A 23,199-nucleotide genomic window follows, 5' to 3' on the forward strand; every position below is an offset into this window, starting at 1 on the left:
ATTGTCAAGGGGTACAGCCACAGGGGTATTCTCTAGTACCTGACTCTTCCCCTTCCCCCTCCTGACTGTGATCCACTTGTTTGTCTCCTGTTGCCCCGGAGTGACCACCTGTCTGTAACTCCTCTCTATCACCTCCTCACTATCCCTGACCAGATGAAGGTCATCAAGCTGCATCTCCGGTTCCCTAACTCAGTCCCTCAGGAGCTGCAGCTCGACATACCTGGTGCAGATATGGGTGTCCGGGAGGCTGGGGAACTCCAGGATCTCCCTCATCTGACACCGAGCACAGAAAACTGGCCTCACAGACACATTTCCTACCTCACCTCGTCCTGTTACTGCCTAAGCCTGTTGAGCCAAAGCCCTACCACTCCCGACGCTGCCCGCTGGATATGGCTGCCTTCTTTTTAAACCTCTCGTGCTCTACTGGCTGACATCACACAGCTGCGCAGTCTCGCCTCTCTTTAACATGAGTAGTTAAAAACTCTCTGCTCCAAAAGATCAGCAGTTCACTCACACCCTTCTTGCTCTGAATTTAAATACATTCAATGACTTGGCATCCACAACCATCGGTGGCAATGAATTCCACAGATTCACCACCCTCTGGCTGAAGAAATTCTCCTCGTCTTCATTCCGAAGGGACCTCTGTCTATTCTGAGGCTGTTCCCTCTCATCCTAGACTCCCCCACGATCGGAAACATCCTCTCTACATCCACTCTATTTAGGCCTTTCAAATATTCAGTCGGTTTCCTGAATATTTCTCCCCAGTCCCCCAATTGTTTTAACCTCCTGCCCCAGATCCATTAAACTCCTCATACATGAATCTTTTCAACTTGGAACCTCGCCATATCTTTTCTTAGAGTGGGGGCTCCAAATCCACGAATGCGATCTGATCTTGCTTTTATATTTCAGTCCCTCAACGAATGCTAACATAGAATTGGCCTTCGTTACTACTGGCTTATCCTGAAAATGATCCTTCAGGGAATCCTGCACAACAACACTCAAGTCCCTTTGCAACTCTGATTTCTAAATTTGGTCCCGGTTTAGAAAATTATCCACAGCTTTATTCTTTCTGCCAAAGAGCATGACTACACACTTCTCTACGCTGTATTGCACCTGCCTTCGAAGTCCCATGATCTAGGAGTCCTTGTTCATCCGTCACTGAAGGTGAATGAGCAAGTGCAGCAGGCAGTGAAGAAGGCTAATTGAATGTTGGCCTTTATTACAAATGGAATTGAGTACAAGAGCAAGGAAATCCTTTTGCATTTGTACAGAGCCCTGGTGAGACCACACCTGGAGTACTGTGTACAGTTTTGGTCTCCAGGGTTAAGGAAGGACATCCTGGCTGTAGAGGAAGTGCATCGTAGATTCACGAGGTTAATTCCTGACATGTCAGGACTGTCTTACGCAGAGAGGTTAGAGAGACTGGGCTTGTACACGCTGGAATTAAGGAGATTGAGAGGGGATCTGATTGAAACATATAAGATTATTAAGGGATTGGACAAGATAGAGGCAGGAAATATGTTCCAGATGCTGGGAGAGTCCAGTACCAGAGGGCATGGTTGAGAATAAGGGGTAGGTCATTTAGGACAGAATTAAGGAAAAACTTCTCCCAGAGAGTTGTGGGGGTCTGGAATGCATTTCCTCGGAAGGCAGTGGAGTCCAATTCTCTGGATGCTTTCAAGAAGGAGCTAGATAGGTATCTTATGGATAGGGGAATCAAGGGATAGGGGGACAAGGCAGGAACAGGGTATTGATCTCAAAATGGCGATGCAGGCTCGAAGGGCCGAATGGTCTACTTCTGCACCTATTGTCTATTATTGTTCTCAACACTACCTGCCCCCCACCTGTGCTTCTGTCATCTGCAAATCTATTTTGAGATGTAAACTGACGGTCTGCCATCTTGCCCCGGAAAAAAAAACTCCAGGCGTTCCGGCAGCTCTCCCACCGCTTCCACGGGAAGGGCTCGGGGAAAATGAAGACGGAAAAGCGGATGAAGAAGCTGGAGGAGGAACACGTGAGTGCCGCGTTGCGTTTGTCCCACCCTGCTTCCTCAGCCCCTCTCTGCCTCGAGGCCCAGCATCTTTCCCGGTCGCCACCCTTTTCAAACCGCTCTCCCCGTGGCCTCCTGTGCTTCCGTGATGAGGCCAAACTCCGGCTGGAGGAGCAATACCTCGTATTCCATCTCAGTAGACTCCAGCCTGATGTGTGAATATCAATTTTGGTAACATTTAGCTATTTCTCCCTCCTCTACCCTTCTTTTTCCATCCTTTCTCACCTGCCCATCTGGTGCCCCTCCTCCTTCCCTTTTTCCCCATGGTTTAACCCCCCCCCCCCCCACCCTTCAGGCTTTTACTAATTCCACCTATCACCTCCCAGCTTCTTACTTTATCCCACCTACCGCACCCACCCACCTGCCAGCTTGAACTCCTGCTCTTCCCTGCCCCCCCCCCCCCCCCCACCTTATTCTGGCTTCTTCCCTCTCCAGTCCTGAAGAGAATGCTTGGCTTGAAACATTGACTGTTTATTCCCCCCCCCCCCCCTCATTTGCCCTACTAAGTTCCTCTGGCACTTTGTGCGTGTTGCTCTGGATTTCCAGCGCCTGCAGAGATCCTTTGTGGTCTGTACCTGCCTGCTTCTCGTGTCCCGTGATCGACACGCCCGCCACGGGGAGACTGTCGGGGACCCTGTGGGTGGATGGGAGAGGCCCTGGGCAGGATGGTTGACCCACCTTGCGTTTCCCCGACCCCCATGCAGCTGCTGAGGAAGATGAGCTCCAGTGACACGCCCCTCGGCACGGTGGCCCTCCTGCAGGAGAAGCAGAAAGCGCAGAAGACGCCGTACATCGTCCTCAGCGGGAGCGGCAAGAGCATGAACGTGTACGTGAGCCTGGGACAGGGCGGGTGGTCCTCGGTCGGGGCAGGGAGCGCTTTTCACCCGAGCTGGCCCCACGACTGTCCGCGATCCCGTCAGCTCTGGTTTTGTCGGGGGGTAGTGGAGATCCAGTGGCTGTTTGGAACGGAGATAAGGAATTTCTTTAGCCCGAGGATGGTGAATCTGTAGAAGTCATCGGCTGTGGGCGGCCAAGTCGTTGAGTGTATTTAAAGTGGAGGTTGATGGGTTCTTGATTAGGAAGGGCAGCAACGGTTACAGGGAGAAGACGGGAATGGGGTTGAGAGGGAGAATAAGTGGGCCATGAATGACTCATTGGCCTAATTCTGCTTCTGTGCCTTATGGGGCCAGGGGTCAGTAACAAAATGGGAGGTGCCAGTTCCCCACGGCCCTCAAGAGAGCTGTTCAACACAGTCGGTCCATCTGCTCCACGCCAAACTGTTAGTCTGCCTAGTCCTGCCAATCCACACCTGGGCCACACACGTCCTGTCCATATACTGACCCAAGCATCTAACCGTTGCCGCTGGCAGCTCGTTCCACACCCACACCCGCACCACCCCCTGGGTTAAGAAGACCCCCCCCCCCCATGAGCTCCCAATGGTTTATCTGTCCGATAACTTCTCCAGGGGTGAGAATTCCGGTCATTCTCCCCCATTTTGAAGTCATATGTGTCCACACAGACGTTAACTGCGCAACACATTCGTCTTCCTTGGACTTCGAGAGACTACTACTATAGTGGGCAGGGGGGGGAGGAAGTGCATGTGTGGCCCTTTCTGGGTGGGGTGGGGGCTGCTGTGTCTGTGATCCGGACCCGTGTTGGCCACACAGCGTCTTGGCCAGCCGTTGGGTGGAGGGCGATGCTTCGTGGCAGGTCTTCTGGGTGAGCGTTGCGTTGCGTCTGCTGTTCTCCGAGCCCCTGTTTCATGACTTTTCTTCCTTTTACAGAAACACAATCACCAAGTGAATCTCGGGCGAGTGTCGGAACTGGGGCTGGCGAGGATTTGGATTTGTCTTTGTGTGACTTGGTCTCTCTGTCTCTATCCTTTTACTGTGTATATTAATAAAAGCAGCTTTCTTTTTCCTAAACGGCTGTGTGTTTGAGGAGTGTCTCTGACCTGATGAAGTCTTGAAGGGTGTTGGCCCCAAACGTCAATTGTTATTTCCCCTGCAGGAATGCTGCCTGGCCTGCTGAGTTCATCCAGTATTTTCTGTGTGCTCCTCCTCCGTGACCACCTCTCCCAGGGCAGATATTCCGAGCAATAATGTGGACCGTCCAGTTTTTCTCAGTCAGCTGTGTTGAAACTCGAGGCTGTTCTTTTCTCGGGCCGTTCTCTTTGCTTCCTGGTGAAACTGGTTTGGGCACAGAATCTGAGGAGCTTCTTTGGAGATTCAGCGCAGCAAAAGGCCGCTCCAGCCCAACGAATTAAACTGCTGCTCCGGAACGCCGGGGGAGACCCTCGCGGACACAGTGAGGATAGGCTGTACGAACTCCTTACCAACAGCAGCAGGAATTGAACCTGGGTCGCTGGGTGCTACATTGAGCGCGCCTCCCTCTGGAGAGCACAGGTTTCAGCCACGGTTCCGGCTCTGCGACACGGCGGGGAGGGGAGAACAGCAACAGAGCTCCGACATTGGCTGCCGGGGGGTGCGAGAAGGGTTCTTCGCTGAACCTGGAAGAGACTGTGGCCAACTGTTCTCTCTGCCAACGGCCGAAACTTGCTCATCCAGGCTGTCACGCCACAGAACTGCAGGGTCATCAAACATAACAGGCCCTTCACTCCATGATACTGTAAACTTTTTAACCTACCCTAACAGTCCCCAGACCCCTCAATTAATGGTCAGGCTCTACGGCATAAAATAAATTGGGAACCCCTGATCTAACCTTTCCCCTCCTGCATAGTTCTCCATTTCTCAATCATTTACTTTCCTTTCTCCACCTCTGGCGGAGAATTCCATGCACCCACTACTCCTTTTAAAATAAATAAATAAATAAACTTGCCTGTGACATCCTCCATTATATTTTCCTCCAGTCACCTTAAAATTGCGCTCCCTCAGATTAGCTATTTCTGCCCTGGAGAGAAGTCTCTGGCTGTCCACTCGATGTATGCCTCTAAAATTTGAGAAGCAGGACCGCAAAGGTAGTGATCTCGGGATTACTGCCTGTGCCACACGACAGTGAGTATAGGAATAGAGTGAGGCGGAGGATAAATGCGTGGCTGAGGGATTGGAGCAGGGGGGGCAGGGATTCACATTTCTGGATCATTGGGACCTCTCCTGGGCCAGAAGTAACCTGTACAAAAAGGAATGGTTGCACTTGAATCCCGGGGGATCAATATCCTGACGGGGAGGTTTGCTAAGGCTACTGGGGAGGGTTTAAACTGGAATTATTGGGAGAGTGGGAACTGAACTGAATAGACTGGGGAAGAGGCGGTTGGCTCACAAATAGAGAGCTTGGAGACAGTGTGTGAGGGAGGATAGGCAGATGACAGAGAAGGGACACACTCAGATGGACAGTTTGAGATGTGTCTATTTTAATGCCAGGAATATTGTGAACAAAGTGGATGAGCTTAGAATGGATCAGTACTTGGCTGAGGGATTGGAGCGGGGGGCAGGGATTCAGATTTCTGGAAAATTGGGACCTCTTTTGGGGTAGGACTGATCTGCACAAAAAGGACAGGTTGCACTCGAATCCCAGAGGAACCAATATCCTGGTGGGTGGTTTGCTCAGGCTACTGTGGAGAGTTTAAACTAGAATTGCTGGGGGTGGGAGTCAAACTGAAGAGACTGGGGAAGAGGAGGTTAGCTCACAAACAGAAAGCTTGGAGTCAGTGCGAGAGGGAGGATAGGCAGGTGATAGAGAAGGGACCCGCTCAGACCGACAGTTTGAGATGTGTCTATTTTAATGCAAGGAGTGTTGTGAAAAAAAAGTGGATGAGCTTACAGCATGGATCGGTACTTGGGAGATATGATGTGGTGGCCATCACAAAGACTTGGATGGCTCAGGGGCAGGAATGGTTACTTCGAGTGCCAGGTTTTAGATGTTTCAGAAAGGACAGGGAGGGAGGCAAAAGAGGTGGGGGCGTGGCACTGTTGATCAGAGATAATGTCACGGCTGCTGAAAAGGTGGACATCATGGAGAGATTGTCTACGGAGTCTCTGTGGGAGGAGGTTACGAACAGGAAGGGGTCAATAACTTTACTGGATGTTTTTATATGGGCCACCCAATAGTAACAGGGACATCGAGGAGCAGATAGGGAAACAGATCCTGGAAAGGTGTAATAATAGATTGTCGTGATGGGAGATTTTAAATTTCCCAAATATCGATTGGCATCTCCCTAGAGCGAGGGGTTTAGATGGGGGTGGGGTTTGTTAGGTGAGTTCAGGAAGGTTTCCTGACACAATATGTAGATAAGCCTACAAGAGGAGAGGCTGTACTTGATCTGATATTGGGAAATGAACCTGTTCAGGTGTCAGATTTCTCAGTGGGAGACCATTTTGGAGATAGTGATCACAATTGTATGGTAGCTTTGGAGAGAGAGAGGAACAGATAAGTTAGAAAAGCGTTTAATTGCAGTAAGGGGAATCAAGCAGGAAATTGGAAGCTTAAATTGGGAACAGATGTTCTCAGGCAATAGTACAGAAGAAATGTGGCAAATGTTCAGGGGATATTTGTGTGGAGTTCTCCATAGGTACGTTCCAATGAGACAGGGAAGTTATGGTTGGGTACAGGTACCATGGTGTAGAAAGGCTGTAATAAATCTAGTCAAGAAGAAAAAGAAAAGCTTACAAAAGGTTCAGAGCTAGATAATGTTGGAGATCTAGAAGATGATAAGGCTAACAGGAAGGATCTTAAAAAGGAAATTAGGTGACCCAGAAGGGGCCTTCAGAAGGCCTTGGTGGGCAGGATTAAGGAAAACCCCAAGGCATTCTACAAGTGTGTGAAGAGCAAAAGATGTGAAAGAATAGGACCTATCAAGTGTGTATGGAACTGGAGGAAATAGCAGAGCTACTTAGTGAATACTGAAGTAAAGTATTCATTATGGAAAAGGATCTTGGTGATTATAGTGATGACTTGCAGCAGACTGAAAAGCTTGAGCATGTAGACATTAAGGAAGAGGATATGCTGGAAAGCATCAAGTTGGATAAGTTGCCGGGACCGAATGAGACGTACCCCAGGCTACTGAGGGAGGAGATTGCTGAGCCTCTGGCGATGATCTTTGCATCATCAATGGGGACGGGAGAGGTTCCGGAGGATTGGAGGGTTGTGGATGTTGTTCCTTTATTCAAGAAAGGGAGTAGAGATACCCCAGGAAGTTATAGAGAAGTGAGTCTTACTTCAGTGGTTGGTAACTTGATGGAGAAGATCCTGAGAGGCAGGATTTGTAGACATTTAGAGAGAGATAATATGATCAGGAATAGCATGGCTTTGTCAGGGGCAGGTTATGAGCCTGATTTAATTTTTTGACGATGTGACTGAACATGTTGATGGTGGAAGAGCAGTAGATGTAGTGTATATGTATCAAGGCAGTTGAGAAGGTACTCCATGCAAGGCTTATTGAGAAAGTAGGGAGGCATAGGATCCAAGGGGACATTGCTTTGTGAATCCAGAACTGGCTTGCCCACAGAAGGCAAAGAGTGGCTGTAGACGGGTCATATTCTGCATGATCAGTGGGGTGCCTCAGGGATCTGTTCTGGGATCCCTACTTTTTCTGATTTTTCTAAATGACCTGGATGATGAAGTGGAGGGATGGGTTAGTAAATTTGTTGATGACACAAAGGTTGAGGGTGTTGTGGATAGTGTGGAGGGCTGTCAGAGGTTACAGCTGGACATTGATAGGATGCTGAACTGGGCTGAGAAGTGGCAGATGGGGTTCAACCCAGATAAGTGTGAAGTGGTTCATTTTGGTAGGTCAAATATGATGGCAGAATATAGTATTAATGGTAAGACTCCTGGCAGTGTGGAGGATCAGAAGGATCTTGAGGTCCGAGTCCATAGGACGCTCAGAGCAGCTGTGCAGGTTGACTCTGTGGTTAAGAAGGCGTACGGTGCATTGGCCTTCATCAACCATGGGATTGAGTTTAAGAGCCGAGAGGTAATGTTGCAGCTATATAGGACCCTGGTCAGACCCCACTTGGAGTACCGTGCTCAGTTCTGATCACCTCACTACAGGAAGGATGTGGAAGCCATAGAAAGGCTGCAGAGGAGATTTACAAGGACGTTGTCTGGATTGGGGAGCATGCCTTATGAGAATAGGTTGAGTGAACTTGGCCTTTTCTCCTTGGAGTGCCGGAGGATGAGAGGTGACCCGATAGAGGAGTATTAAGATAATGAGGCAATGTGGATAGTCGGAGGCTGAAACGACCAGCATGAGGGGGCATAGTTTTAAGGTGCTTGGAAGTAGGTACTGAGGAGACGTTGGGGATGTTTTTTTACGCGGAGAGTGGTGAGTGCGTGGAATGGACTGCGGGTGATGGTGGTGGAGGTGGACACGATAGGGCCTTTTAAGAGACTCCTGGATAGGTACATGGAGCTTGGAAAAATAGAGGGCTGTGGGTAAAGCCTAGGTAGGGATATGTTCAGCACAGCTTTGTGGGCCGAAGGGCCTGTAGGTTTTCTATGTTTTTATCCTTCCTATAATAATGTGACCAGAACTGACCACGATACTAAAATTCTGAGGGACACAGAGAGGGTACTTTCCACTGGGGTTGGGTGGGACTACAACTAGAGGGCATGGGTTAAGGGTAAAAGGTGAAAAGTTTAAGGGGACCATGAAGGGAAACTTCATGAAGAGCGTGGAACGAGCTGCCAGCACAAGCGGTGCATGCGAGCTCGATTTCAACGTTTCAGAGAAGTACAGATGGGGACATGGATGGGTGTGGAGGTCCCCGTCCAGGTAGGGAGTTTAAATGGTTCAGCAGAGACCAAATGGGCCAGTTTCTGCAATGTGCTTTTCTGAGACACCGTATCAGTAATCCTCCAAATGTGTTCGAACCAGGGTTTTGTCGAGCTGCAACGTTACCACTCCAGCCCAGAACTATCGATTCAAAGCTGCTGTGGCTGACAATTTTAAAATCGACAAGAGCTCAGTGGGTCAGGCAGCTTCTGCGGGAAGAGAAACTGTAAGCTAAAATATTAACCCTTTTTCTTCCTGCACACAGGAGGACCCCATAATGTTGAACCAAGTACGGTGAGGGTGTTATTCTAAAACCATTTTCCTGTGTAACATGTTCTGAGTGTGGCTGAGCTACTGAAGGTGTGAGGATGAGCTACCCCTCAAGGAACAACACAAGACACTACTCATCTCTGTAACTTTTTATTTTTTTTAATACAAAAACAAACATGATCTCTCTCCCCCCCCCTCCCCTCCACCGGTGGGGCGGCGTGATAGAGAACACAGTATATCAGCAAAATTATCTACCGGCAGGTTTTCTTTCTGGCTGGTGGGGGTTAAGGTGAAGAAAATCACCGATCTGCATTGTCAGTTGGGGTTCCAGTCCAGCCCCTTGTTCCTCACCAGCCCCTCCTGCGCAACAGTTAAGCCAGTCCGTCCAAATACTGCCTCCCCCCCCCCCCCCCCCGACTGCCTCAATTTAACAGGATTCAATGGGTGGGTTGGGCTAAGAAACAGTTTATCTGCGGCCAGGGGAGTGTATTCGAGCGTTGGACCCTGATGGTACTCCCCTGCTGAAGGGAAGGTGTGAAGGACACTCATTTGTAAAGAACCGTTCTCCCTGGGGTACCCTCCTGAACTCCGGAACCCCCGAGACGGTGGACGAGCTCGGTTGTCTCAGCTCGACTCCATGCAAGAACACCTGCCCCTCCCCTTACACTCCCTTCCCCCCCCTCACAAACAATAACCAGGCACCACCCACTCACACCACCTCCCCCTCGCTCTCCTCGTCGCTCTCCCAGTACTCGTAGTTCCTGCGGTTTGTGTTCACGAACAGGTCCCCGTCGTCTTCAGAGTCATCGTCGTCCTCTGACTTGCCTTCCGTCTCCTCCTCCGACTCCCGAGTGCTGAGCTCTCTCTGGGTGTTACTGGAGAATGGGGGGGGGGGGGGGGGGGAAGAAGAGAGAGCATCAGAGATCCGCGTTAAAGACACCCCAATTTTGAAGATCTTTTCATTGATAATTGCTTCGCTTCTTTTCAGCAGCTCTCTGTTAAGTTCAATCTGCCCAATGCTCATTTTTTCAGATATCTCCAAATCCGACACTTTATTGCTCCTTTAATTCCTAACTTTCCTGAAATGCCTGCGAAAAATGCTATGGATGGACCTATTTCTTTCCATGAACCCACTAGGTAAGGGCTTAATACCAATCATCCGAGATAAACTAGCAGCCTTACGACGGGCCCCCAGGGATAAAATCAAAATGGCCTGGGAGCAGGATTTAAATATCTCCTTATCTGAGGAGAGCTGGGATTCAGTTCTCAAATCGGTTAACTCAACCTCTCTTTGTGCTCGCCACTGCCTTTTACAGTTTAAGATTGTTCATAGAGCCCATTTGTCTAAATCTAAACTATCTTGATTCTACCCTAGTGTTAGTCCGCTCTGTGATAAATGCAAGAGGGGCGTGGCCTCTCTCATCCATATGTACTGGTTCTGTCCTAGCTTGGAGAAATTCTGGAAAGATGTCTTCACTACGTTATCGTGTATTCTGAATCAGCACCTAGAACCAAACCCCTTAATTGCTCTGTTCGGTTTTTGGGGCGAGGCAGATTTATGTCTGGGTCCGACCAAATGCCGAATATTATCCTTTGCCTCTCTCCTGGCTAGACGCTTGATCCTCCTCAGATGGAGAGATGCTGCCCCGCCCACTCATGCTCAATGGCTTAACGACATCATGGCCTGTTTGGACCTCGAAAAAATTCATTATTCAGTTCTCAATTCGGATCTAAAGTTCCATAAGGTCCGGGAACCTTTTATCGAGTACTTTCATAACCTTCCTCTTGACTAGGGTTTTTTTTTCTTTTCGGTCCCTTGCTTTCAGCTCCTTTTTTTTCTGGTAGAAGGCATTATTATCCTCTGTTGCTGAGTGTATTCACAGTCTGGGAGTTTGGCTGTCCTGACTTATACTCTCTGTATTGTGTTGTGGTTGGTCTGGAGTTGCTGTTGTTGTTTCTTGTGTTGTGGGGCTTGGGGAGGACACTAAGCTTACTTGTCTTTAATTTAGGTGTTTTTTTGTTAAATTCTCTTCCTTTGTAGCATATTGTTATTGTCTGCTTAATTTTGCACTGTTTTAATGTTCCTCATTGGGATTTGGGGTTTTTAATTTGTAAAATGTTTTGAAAAACTAATAAAAAAAATTAAAAAAAAAAGACACCCCAAAATCACCCCGTGCATGTCCAGGTGGGGTCAGAGCGCTTGGAGAGGGACAGCTCAAAGTCTGTGGCGAAAACTCAAACACTTTTGTGTTTGTGATGGACTTCACTAGGAGCAGATCACCCTCGGGGGTAGTGTCGTGATCGGCACAATGCTTCACCGGGATTCAATTCCTACCGCTGCTTGTAAGGAGTTTGTACAGTACACACAAAACGCTGGAGGAACTCGGCAGGCCAGTTGACGGTTTGGGCCGAGACCCTTCGGCAGGACTGGAGAAAAGACGCTGAGTAGATTTAAAAGGTTGGGGGGAGTGGAGAGAGATGATAGGAGGGGGAGGGATGAAGTAAAGAGCTGGGAAGTTGATTGGTGAAAGACACAGAAGCCGTGGAAGGAAGCAAAGGGGGGAGGAGCACCAGAGGGAGGCGATGGGCGGGCAAAGAGATGAGGGGATGGGGAAACGGTGAGGTGGGGATGTTACCGGAGGTTCAAGGAATCAATGTTCATGCCGTCAAGTTGGAGGCCACCCAAATGGGACACGAGGTGGTGCTCCTCCAACCTGAGTGTGGCCTCATCACGGAAGCAGAGGAGGCCACAGATGGGAATGGGAAGTGGAATTAAAATGGGCGGCCACTGGGAGATCCACGGGGAGTTTGTACGCTCTCCCCTTGACCGCGTGGGTTTCCTCCGGGTGCTCTGGTTTCCTCCCACAGTCCAAAGACGTACCAGTCAGTAGGTTAATTGGTCACTGTAAATTATCCTGTGATTAGGGTTAAATTGGGCAGCGCGGCTCGAAGTGCTGATTCCGTGCCGTAGATCAATCAATAAATAAAAAGAAACCAATCTGTCTGAAACATCCGAGGTCTCTGGCTGGGGATAAGGGAACTCCTCTGCCAGAGGAGAGAGGGGCACAAAAAGAGAGATGGGTGTGTGTGTGTGTCTATATGTATATGCACGCGCAGTCACTCCCAAGGAGAAGGAGGAATGTTCCCATCATCCCCTGCCTACTGCTGGGGGCTGGTTCATCCTGGGACCCCTTGCAGAACGTTACTCCTGCCTCTGGACAGTGAGAAGCGGGCGGGACACTCACCTTTCGTGGCTCGCTGATTCCGAGAAGCTGGTGGGCCTTGGTGGGGGGGAAGAGAAGAGAAATGGTCAGAGGTGAGGATGGTGCGGACCGTCGGGACCCCATCGCTGAACCCAGCCCAGTTTATAGTTTATCATAATTCTTCAGGGCCCAATGTGCAGGGGACCATCGGATACAGGAGCAGGATTAGGCCATCGGGTCCATGGAGTCTGCTCTGTGGTTTTACCCTGGCTGATCCATTTGCCCCAATCTCCTGCCTCCCCTGTATCCCTTTATGCCCTGTCTAATCACACATACATCGACCTCTGCCTTAAATATACCCAACGAGTTGGCCTCCACGGCCGCCTGTGGCAACAAATTCCTCAGATTCACCACTCTCTGGCTGAAGAAATTCCTCCTCATCTCTGTTCTAAAAGGACGCCCCTCTATTGTAAGCCTGTCGTCTGTGGTTCACGACACCCACACCCCCCCCGAGCCCCCACCATCGGAAATCCATTCTAATGAGGCCTTTCAACATTAGGTCGGTTTGAATTAGATACCCCCTCACTGGAATTCTGTACTCACTGGAATTTCAAACAATGAGGAGTGACCTCATTGAAACCTATCAAATGGGAAAGGCCTCAACAGAGTGGACATTTCCCGTGGTGGGAGAGTCTCGGACAGAGGACGCAGCCTCAGAATAGAGGGATGTACTTTTTTAATAGCAATCTTTAGTCAGGGAGTGGTGAATCTCTGGAATTCGATATGCCACAGATGGCTGTGGAGGCCAAGTCATTAAGGCGGAGGCTGATAATTTCTTGATTGGTCAGCGCATGAAGGGATACAGGCAGAAGGCAGGAGACTGGGGGCTGAGAGGGAAATGGATCAGCCATGATGGAATGGTAGAGCAGACTCGATGGGCCAAATGGCCTATTTCTGCCCCTGTATCTTATGGTTTTAACGTCTTGAACGGCAGACGTCAGTGATAATAAACCTCTTGCCTCCCACTGTCCCGGTAGCAAAACCTGTCCACCCTCCTGAACGACCTTCCACAGTCCCGCAGCAATCCTGATCACAAAACAACTCGCGATCCTCCGTCTCCTCCCACTCTGACCCCCAAATCTCCCACCTCCTCACTGTGAACGCTAAAGGACCCCATAATCCGCCCCCCAGGCTCCTCGGCTTGACCCCCAAACCTCGAGCCCTCCCTCCGCACAATCCCGATTCTCCCCAACCCTTGGGGACGATAACCCCCGAATCCCGTCCCGGCCCTCCGCGGAGAGAGGAGGGGATAGTCCTACCATGCTCCTTGCTGCTGCAGCTCTTTGATGTGCTCCTTGTACAGGATGGAGGCGATCTCCGCTTTCACCTTCTCCCCCTCCTCGATCGGGTCGACGATCAGGAAGTCCCCTGAGCAGAGAGTTCGGAGCGGGCGGTCAGAGACCAGGCACTCGCCGGCAAAGCGAGGGGGCAGGTACGACAACGAGACCTCTTTCCCACCCCGGAGTTATATAGCCATATACCAATTACAGCACGGAAACAGGCCATCTCAGCCCTTCTAGACCGTGCCGAACGCTTACTCTCACCTAGTCCCACCAACCTGCAATCAGCCCATAACCCTCCATTCCTTTCCTGTCCATATACCGATCCAATTTTACTTTAAATGACAATATCGAACCTGCCTCTACCACTTCTACTGGAAGCTCATTCCACACAGCTACCACTCTCCGAGTAAGGAAATTGCCCCTCATGTTACCCCTAAACTTTTGCCCCTTAGCTCTCAACTCATGTCCACTTGTATGAATCTCCCCTACTCTCAATGGAAAAAGCCTATCCACATCAACTCTATCTATCCCCCTCATCATTTTAAATACCTCTATCAAGTCCCCCCTCAACATTCTACACTCCAAAGAATAAAGACCTAACTTGTTCAACCTTTCTCTGTAACCTAGGTGCTGAAACCCAGGTTAACGTTCTAGTAAATCTCCTCTGTACTCTCTCTATTTTGTTGACATCTTTCCTATAATTTGGTGAACCAGCACAGTACACAATACTCCAAATTTGGCCTCACCAATAATGCCTTGTACAATTTTAACATTACATCCCAACTCCTATAACTCAGTGCTCTGATTTATAAAGGCCAACACACCAAAAACTTTCTACACCACCCTATCCATGTGAGATTCCACATTTAAGGAACTATGCACCATTATTCCTAGATCATTCTGTTCTACTGCGTTCAATGCTCTACCATTTAGCTGTGATCGTACAGCCCACGGCAAGGAGAGGGGCCACTTCAGTACCTCCAGGGAGTGGAGAGAGGGCTGATTCAGGTCGGTGGGCTCACCATTCCCCCCCCCCAACCCCTCCCTTGCCCCTTCACTCCACAGTTTCAGCAGCCTATGCTCCTCATGGGGCAGTGCATACCCCACTGCACTGTAGGCTACGAGGGGACACTGATAGGGTGCAGAGCTGGGCTGAGAAGTGGCAGACTGAGCTTAGTGAGGGGGAAAAGCAAAGCGATTCACTCCGGAAGGTCAAACTTTAAGGCAGAGCAGCGGGTGAGTGGAAGACTCTCAACGGTGTGGAGGATCCTAGGGTATCATATCCTGAAAGCTGCCACACGAGGTAGTTAAGAAGGCGTACGGTGTGTTGGCCTTCATTGAGTTCGAGAGCCGAGAGGTAACTTTGCAGCTCTATAAAACCCTGGCTTGACCATACTGGGATATTGTGTTCAATTCTGGTCGCCCCATTACAGGAAGGATGTGGAAACTTTAGAGAGGATGCAGAAGAGATTTACCAGGATGCTGCCGGGATTAGAGAAGGTGCAGAGGAGATTCACCAGGATGCTGTCTGGATTAGAGAAGGTGCAGAGGAGATTCACCAGGATGCTGCCTGGATTAGAGAGGGTGCAGAGGAGATTCACCAGGATGCTGCCTGGATTAGAGAGGATGCAGAGGAGATTCACCAGGATGCTGCCGGGATTAGAGAAGGTGCAGAGGAGATTCACCAGGATGCATTAGAGAGAATGTTTTATGAGGAGAGGTTGAACAAGCAAGGGCTACTCTCTTTGGAGTGGAGGAAGCTGGGAGGCAACTTGAGAAGGTGATAAGAGTGGACGTATTCTTCAGGGTGGCTCTGGCCAATAAGAGACGGTACCATTTTGGAGGAAAGTACCGAGGGGATGTTAGAGGTTTCTACACAGAGTGTTATGTGTGTGGAACACATTGCCAGGAGTGGGTGGCAGAGGCAGATACTTTAGGGACATTTAAAGGACTCTTTGATAGGCGCATGAATGAAAGAAAAAGTGAGGGCTGTCTGGGAGTGAAACTCCCTCCACACTGTCCCGTCACGCACTCCCGGGGTCAGACACAGAGTGAATCTCCCACCACACCGTCCCATCACACACTCCCGGGGTCAGACACAGAGTGAAACTCCCTCCACACCGTCCCATCACACACTCCCGGGGTCAGACACAGAGTGAATCTCTCTCCGCACCGTGCCATCACACACTCCCGGGGTCAGACACAGAATGAAGCTCCCTCCACACCGTCCCATCACACACTCCCGGGGTCAGACACAGAGTGAATCTCCCTCCACACTGTCCCTTCACACACTCCCAGGGTCAGACACAGAGTGAAGCTCCCTCCACACCGTCCCATCACACACTCCCGGGGTCAGACACAGAGTGAAACTCCCTCCACACCGTCCCATCACACACTCCCGGGGTCAGACACAGAGTGAATCTCTCTCCACACCGTGCCATCACACACTCCCGGGGTCAGACACAGAGTGAAGCTCCCTCCACACCGTCCCATCACACACTCCCGGGGTCAGACACAGAGTGAATCTCCCTCCACACCGTCCCATCACACACTCCCGGGGTCAGACACAGAGTGAAGCTCCCTCCACACCGTCCCATCACACACTCCCGGGGTCAGACACAGAGTGAATCTCTCTCTCCACACCGTCCCATCACACACTCCCGGGGTCAGACACAGAGTGAATCTCTCTCCACACCGTGCCATCACACACTCCCGGGGTCAGACACAGAGTGAAGCTCCCTCCACACCGTCCCATCACACACTCCCGGGGTCAGACACAGAGTGAATCTCTCTCCACACCGTGCCATCACACACTCCCGGGGTCAGACACAGAGTGAAGCTCCCTCCACACCGTCCCATCACACACTCCCGGGGTCAGACACAGAGTGAAGCTCCCTCCACACTGTCCCGTCACGCACTCCCGGGGTCAGACACAGAGTGAAGCTCCCTCCACACCATCCCATCACACACTCCCGGGGTCAGACACAGAGTGAAGCTCCCTCCACACCGTCCCATCACACACTCCCGGGGTCAGACACAGAGTGAATCTCCCTGCACACCGTCCCATCACACACTGCCGGGGTCAGACACAGAGCAAAGCTCCCTCAACACCGTCCCATCACACACTCCCGGGGTCAGACACAGAGTGAAGCTCCCTCCACACCGTCCCATCACACACTCCCGGGGTCAGACACAGAGTGAATCTCCCTGCACACCGTCCCATCACACACTGCCGGGGTCAGACACAGAGCAAAGCTCCCTCAACACCATTCCATCACACACTCCCGGGGTCAGACACAGAGTGAAGCTCCTTCCACACCGTCCCATCACACATTCCCGGGGTCAGACACAGAGTGAATCTCCCTCCACACCGTCCCATCACACACTCCCGGGGTCAGACACTGAGTGAATCTCTCTCCACACCGTCCCATCACACACTCCCGGGGTCAGACACAGAGTGAAACTCCCTCCGCACCGTCCCATCACTCACTCCCGGGGTCAGACACAGAGTGAAGCTCCCTCCACACCGCCCCATCACACACTCCCTAGGGTCAGACACAGTGAAGCTCCCTCCACACTGTCCCATCACACACTCCCAGGGTCAGACACAGAGTAAAGCTCCCTCCACACCGTCCCATCACACACTCCCGGGGTCAGACACAGAGTGAATCTCCCTCCACACCGCCCCATCACACACTCCCGGGGTCAGACACAGAGTGAATCTCCCTCTACACCGTCCCATCATACACTCCCGGGGTTAGACACAGTGAAGCTCCCTCCACACCGTCCCATAACACACTCCCGGGGTCAGACACAGAGTGAAGCCAATGAATTATTTTCCTCTCTCTGCATCCCTATCAATCCATTCCTTCCAAAACCCTTAAACCAGCTTGGTATTCCTGCCTCGACGAGGAAGGGGGACTGCCCTTCCCTCACCTCGCTTGATCCAGATGTTCTTGCGGAACTTGGTGGGCATGCTGGCGAGGAAGCGCTCTCCCTGTGCCGTCTCCACCTCGTGCAGGTTGTTTCCTGGCGTTCCCACCACCTGGAAGGAGAGGAGACAGGACAGGATTCAGCCTCAATCCGGGTTCGGTCACTGTCACATCCAACAAGCCTCTGCCCGGCTTGAGAAGGGACAGGGGTCGTGCACACAGACGGCCACCTTTGGGGAAACTAAAGACACACTCTCACAAACACACTCACTCACTCTCACACATACACACACACACAGACACACTCACAATCACTCAGACACACACACACTCTCTCTCACACTCAGACACACACTCCAAAGGCATATGGGTCAGGGTTAGTGAGCCGTGGGCACACTATTCCCAGTCGAATCCTCGGTGATTTGATTTGATACAAGACGACTCAGTTCACTGTCTGCTTTGATGTATGCGTGATAGATAAGAGCAACATAATTCACCTAATCCACTGACTGGTTTGCAACGGTCACCATGGCAATTAGACATGCCCGTCTGTTTAACTAATACCCCAGAGAGCAAAAAGTCTTCATTCCAGTTGTGGGGCTGATAGTTAAATACCCCCGAAAGTGGCAGTCATATGGAAGGGAACAGGCCACTCGGCCCACTGAATCCGTGATGACCCATTTACACAAATCCCATTTCATTCTCCCCTCACTCACCTCAACTCTCCTGGGTTCCACCTCCTCACTCACATGCTGGGGAGGGGACTTAGCCCACACACCTGGTAGACCTCACCAATGGACGAGAGAGCTCACCATACCAGCCGTCTCTATTTCCTGAGGAGACTGAGGTCCTTTAACATCTGCCGGACGATGCTGAGGATGTTCTACGAGTCTGTGGTGGCCAGTGCTATTGTGGCCACGTTTGCTGTTGTGTGCTGGGGCAGCAGGCTGAGGGCAGCAGACACCAACAGAATCAACAAACTCATTCGTAAGGCCAGTGATGTTGTGGGGGTGGAACTGGACTCTCTGACAGTGGTGTCTGAAAAGAGGATGCTGTCCAAGTTGCATGCCATCTTGGACAATGACTCCCATCCACTCCATACTGTACTGGTTAGGCACAGGAGTACATTCAGCCAGAGACTCATTCCACCGAGATGCAACACTGAGCGTCATAGGAAGTCATTCCTGCCTGTGGCCATCAAACTTTACAACTCCTCCCTCGGAGTGTCAGACACCCTGAGCCAATAGGCTGGTCCTGGACTTATTTTCACTGGGTATGATTAACTAATTATTATTTAATTACTTATGGTTTTATATCGCTATATTTCTTCACTATTCTCGGTTGGTGCAGCTGTAACGAAACCCAGTTTCCCTCGGGATCAATAAAGTATGTCCGTCTATCATATGGAGATCCAGCATGGAAACAAGCCATTCAGCCCATCGAGACTGTGTTGACCACCCAGTTACACCAAACTTACATCAATCCTCCGCACACCCGACACACACTGGGAGAAATTTACAGACGCCAGTTAATGCAGCAACCGGTAAGTCCCTGTTTTTTACCTTCTTTTTTACATCTGCCCTGCTTTTACCTTCTGTTCTCTGGCGATTTGTTACGGGTTTGGTAAGTGGAACAGAAGGCACTGATTATGAATGAGCACGTTTACTATTGTTGGAAAACACATTTAAAAAAAAATTATTCAACACACACAAAACGCTAGAGGAACTCAGCAGGCCGGGCAGCATCTACGGAAAAGAGTCGACAGTCAGTGTTTCTGCCCGAGCCCCTCCGTCAGGACCCTGACTCATTTATTTTTTCCCCTGTCCTGATGAAGGGTCTCGGCATATTCCTCGGTGATATTAGACCAGGAGACATAGGAGTATTAAACCTGATTCTGAAATTCCGAGCAGCAAACCCATCCTTGGGTTGAAGATGGAACAGGACCCCTTTGTCTGATCAGATTAACCCAGATCGAGCAATGAACCAGATGTGAATCCCATGCAGTTAATGCAATAAGAAATAATCAGATTAGTTGGAGCTAAAGTAGTTCAGTTATGCACGAGTGGAAACAGGAATGGACGCGGTACCTCATGCATCACCAAAGACCGGCTCCGAATTCAGGTAGGTTACAGATCTGAAGGCACGGGAGATCTACCTGTCTGTATCGGCGTTCCTAAGGTCAAGCTCATCTCACAGCAGGTAACACTGACCATTGTTCTAACCAGCGAGAGACCGAGCGCTGAGGGATGGCAAGGGGTGGGGGGTAGGGGTGTGTGTGTGAGGGAGGGAGAGAGGGGGGGAGAGAGAGAGAGAGAGAGAGAGAGAGAGAGAGGGAGAGGGGGAGGGAGAGAGAGAGAGAGAGAGGAGAGAGAGAGAGAGGAGAGAGAGAGGAGAGGAGAGAGGAGAGAGAGAGAGGAAAACAAACCAAAAAAAAAACAACAACAGCTGTACCAAGATCTGGCCTTCTTACCCGCACGATCTGCTGCTTCTCCGAGGGGGGCGGGTAATAGCCCAACACCTCCTTCACCACATGCTTCCTCTTGGTGGCCTGCGACATCTCGGGCGCTGGCCGAGCTCAGCTCAGAGTGTGGACGAACCTGTGGCCGGAGGGCAGCACAAAGTTAGTGGAGGCGGGGCGACCCAGCAGCACTGCAAGTTTTGTTTGGGTGGTCCCAAACCCCTCCCCCCCCACGTGAAGGGAAAGTCACAGGCGCCAGGGAGCACGACTCTCTGACCGCTCAGAGTTCAAACGTGGTGTCATCTATTGTACACCTTCCTACGAGTGCACGGGGGTCCTGAGGGTGCTCGAGTTTCTTCCCACATTCCAGAAAGGTTTAAATTGTCCCCTAGGTGAGTCACTGGATGGTACGGCTCATTGGAACGCAAGGGTGGGTTCTGCACTGTATCCCCAAATAAATAAATAATGACAACTTTCTAACGACTTGGTCGAATATATCGTGCCACTCCCAACAACATCTCTCAAAATGCAGTTTTGAGCCTGGACTGTCGAAGAGGAGGCGGAACTCAGGGCCAGGTGGCTCAAAGGGAGGGAATATGCATGCAACCTTCAGGGAGGCTGCTTTTGAGCTTTTTCCTCCACCTTCCTCATTTGAGGGAATGAGGAGGATGGAGTGCTATAGTCACCGGACCCTCTCCCCCTCAGCGCCCAGAGATGCCGGGTCCAATCTCAGGAGCCGCCTGTGTGGAGTTTCCGTGCTCCCCCCCCCCCCCCACGCCCCAAGTGATTGGGAGAGACACGTCCCGCGTCTGAAAGACACACAGGTCGGTGGGTTAACTGTGTGGGTGAGGGGTTAAATTTTGGGGGGGGGGGTTAATTTTAATTTTGTGAAGGTGGGGAGATTGAAATGAATCTTAACATAAGAGCTGCTCCACCATTCTGTCATGGCTGAAATACTGTCCCTCTCAATCCACTCACCTGTGATACACTTACTAATCGGGGACCTTTCAAACGCTTCTTTAAATACACCCAATGATTATTTTGGGAGGCGCACTGAAGGAGGTGTGAGGCGCTCCTTCCCTTTGCTAACCTGCAGTTCACCCTTGGGCAAGGTGTAGCACCTACTTAGCCGCCCGATAAGGGTCATATGAAACCACGGGAGTAGGTGGTGAACCAGTGTAGACCACAAGTCCTGGATATGTGACCACTGACGCCAGGCAGACAATCTCTGAAGAGTATTGATAATGGATGGGGGTCACCCGTCTGCCCAACAGAAGGCATGGCCACGGAAAGACCACGATCGGCCATGTCAAGCGACGGGGCACATAACGAATGAATCCCACAGATTCACCACCCTCTGTCCGGGCTGGGTCAGTCTGGCCCGGAGGGCCGAAGGGAAATCAACCCCCATCCCCTCGCTGCCGCCTCATCCCTCACCTGCCCCCTTCCGCCATGCTCCTTCAGCAGTACTTCCGGTCCATCCTCAATCGTCTTCCCACCTACTTCCGCCCCCAATACTAAACCCTTTCGGGACGGAGAGGAGGGGCTGCGGTTTTCCACCTCAGACCCTAGTAATTATCGGGGAGGGTGAGAGAGGGAGCGGGGCAGGAGGAGTGAATGGAGGAAACGAAAAGGAAGGGGGCTGGAAGTTTCGCCGTCCGGAACGACTGATAGGCGCACACACACAGGGAGGCGGGGGAAGGGGAAGCTATAAAGCGGCGGACCGGCCGGCGATCGTGACCCAGAAGCAGTCGGTTGGCGGGATCGGAGGTGGGTGAGGAGGGAGCGTGGAGGAGCGCCCGGGGTTGCGGGATTCGAGGGAGCGTCTGCGGGGGGGTAGTTTGGTTGCAACCGGGGTGGTCGTAGATTAGGAGGGGCCGGTCGTGCCGGTGGGTGTAACGTGGACCTGGGCTGCGAGGCTTCCTTCCCCCTCCCTCCCTCCCTCTGTACACCTCCCCCTCCTCTCCCCTTACACCATCCCCTCCCCCCTCCTCTCCCCTTACACCATCCCCTCCCCCTCCTCTCCCCTTACACCATCCCCCTCCCCCTCCTCTCCCCTTACACCATCCCCTCCCCCTCCTCTCCCCTTACACCATCCCCTCCCCCTCCTCTCCCCTTACACCATCCCCTCCCCCTCCTCTCCCCTTACACCATCCCCTCCCCCTCTCCCCTTACACCATCCCCTCCCCCTCCTCTCCCCTTACACCATCCCCTCCCCCTCCTCTCCCCTTACACCTTCCCCTCCCCCTCCTCTCCCCTTACACCATCCCCTCCCCCTCCTCTCCCCTTACACCATCCCCTCCCCCTCCTCTCCCCTTACACCTTCCCCTCCTCCTCCTCTCCCGTTACACCATCCCCTCCCCCTCCTCTCCCGTTACACCATCCCCTCCCCCTCCTCTCCCCTTACACCATCCCCTCCCCCTCCTCTCCCCTTACACCATCCCCCTCCCCCTCCTCTCCCCTTACACCATCCCCTCCCCCTCCTCTCCCCTTACACCATCCCCTCCCCCTCCTCTCCCCTTACACCATCCCCTCCCCCCTCCTCTCCCCTTACACCATCCCCTCCCCCTCTCCCCTTACACCATCCCCTCCCCCTCCTCTCCCCTTACACCATCCCCTCCCCCTCCTCTCCCCTTACACCTTCCCCTCCCCCTCCTCTCCCCTTACACCATCCCCTCCCCCTCCTCTCCCCTTACACCATCCCCTCCCCCTCCTCTCCCCTTACACCTTCCCCTCCTCCTCCTCTCCCGTTACACCATCCCCTCCCCCTCCTCTCCCCTTACACCTTCCCCTCGCCCTCCTCTCCCCGTACACCTCATAAAATCCTCTCTCCCTTTCCCAAATCTTGTCATCTACCATTTGCTTTGGTGGTGTTAATGGGGCATTTTGCTGTCTGCTGTTTTATTATGCTGGTTATATTTTCAAATCTCTCTTCTGATAAATATCTTTTGTTCTCGTTTGCTTTATTGAGATACAGCGCGGAATGGGCTCTTCGAGCCATGCCGCCCAGCAACCCCTGATTTACCCCTTGCCTGATCATGGGACTATTAACAATGACCCATTAACCTACTAACCGGTCGGTCTTTGGACTGTGAGAGGAAATCGGTGCACCCAGAGGAAACTCACAACGGTAACGGGCAGAACGTTAAAAACTCCGTAACAGGCAGCGGCTGGAATTGAACCCTTTTTGCATGCACTGTAAAGCGCCGT

The 23,199-nt window shown here is 51.6% G+C and overlaps 3 protein-coding genes across 3 annotated transcripts in view; 2 read left to right on the forward strand and 1 right to left on the reverse strand.

The window, feature by feature from the left end:
* sart1 (spliceosome associated factor 1, recruiter of U4/U6.U5 tri-snRNP) overlaps window positions 1-3,975 on the forward strand; it is a 44,222-nt gene extending 40,247 nt beyond the window's left edge. The window contains exons 18-20 of the mRNA XM_059955220.1: window positions 1,925-2,014; window positions 2,755-2,876; window positions 3,835-3,975. Coding sequence (XP_059811203.1) covers window positions 1,925-2,014; window positions 2,755-2,876; window positions 3,835-3,853 — 231 coding nt within the window. The 3' untranslated portion in view covers window positions 3,854-3,975. The remainder of the gene's footprint in view (window positions 1-1,924; window positions 2,015-2,754; window positions 2,877-3,834) is intronic.
* A 5,221-nt stretch (window positions 3,976-9,196) lies between these two features.
* Window positions 9,197-21,542, reverse strand: eif1ad (eukaryotic translation initiation factor 1A domain containing). Its single transcript, XM_059955221.1, has 6 exons — window positions 21,427-21,542; window positions 20,002-20,128; window positions 17,536-17,644; window positions 13,576-13,684; window positions 12,299-12,334; window positions 9,197-9,928 (listed from the first exon to the last, which is right to left on the reverse strand). The coding sequence occupies exons 2-6, from the start codon at window positions 20,086-20,088 to the stop codon at window positions 9,763-9,765; spliced, it is 507 nt and encodes a 168-aa protein (XP_059811204.1). The 5' UTR covers window positions 20,089-20,128; window positions 21,427-21,542; the 3' UTR covers window positions 9,197-9,762.
* A 78-nt stretch (window positions 21,543-21,620) lies between these two features.
* LOC132383982 (barrier-to-autointegration factor A-like) overlaps window positions 21,621-23,199 on the forward strand; it is a 7,109-nt gene continuing 5,530 nt past the window's right edge. Inside the window, exon 1 of the mRNA XM_059955225.1 lies at window positions 21,621-21,759. The gene's annotated coding sequence lies outside the window, so the exon portion shown is untranslated. The remainder of the gene's footprint in view (window positions 21,760-23,199) is intronic.

This window comes from Hypanus sabinus, chromosome 31, assembly GCF_030144855.1.
Source record: "Hypanus sabinus isolate sHypSab1 chromosome 31, sHypSab1.hap1, whole genome shotgun sequence".
Classification (NCBI taxonomy): Eukaryota; Metazoa; Chordata; class Chondrichthyes; order Myliobatiformes; family Dasyatidae; genus Hypanus; species Hypanus sabinus.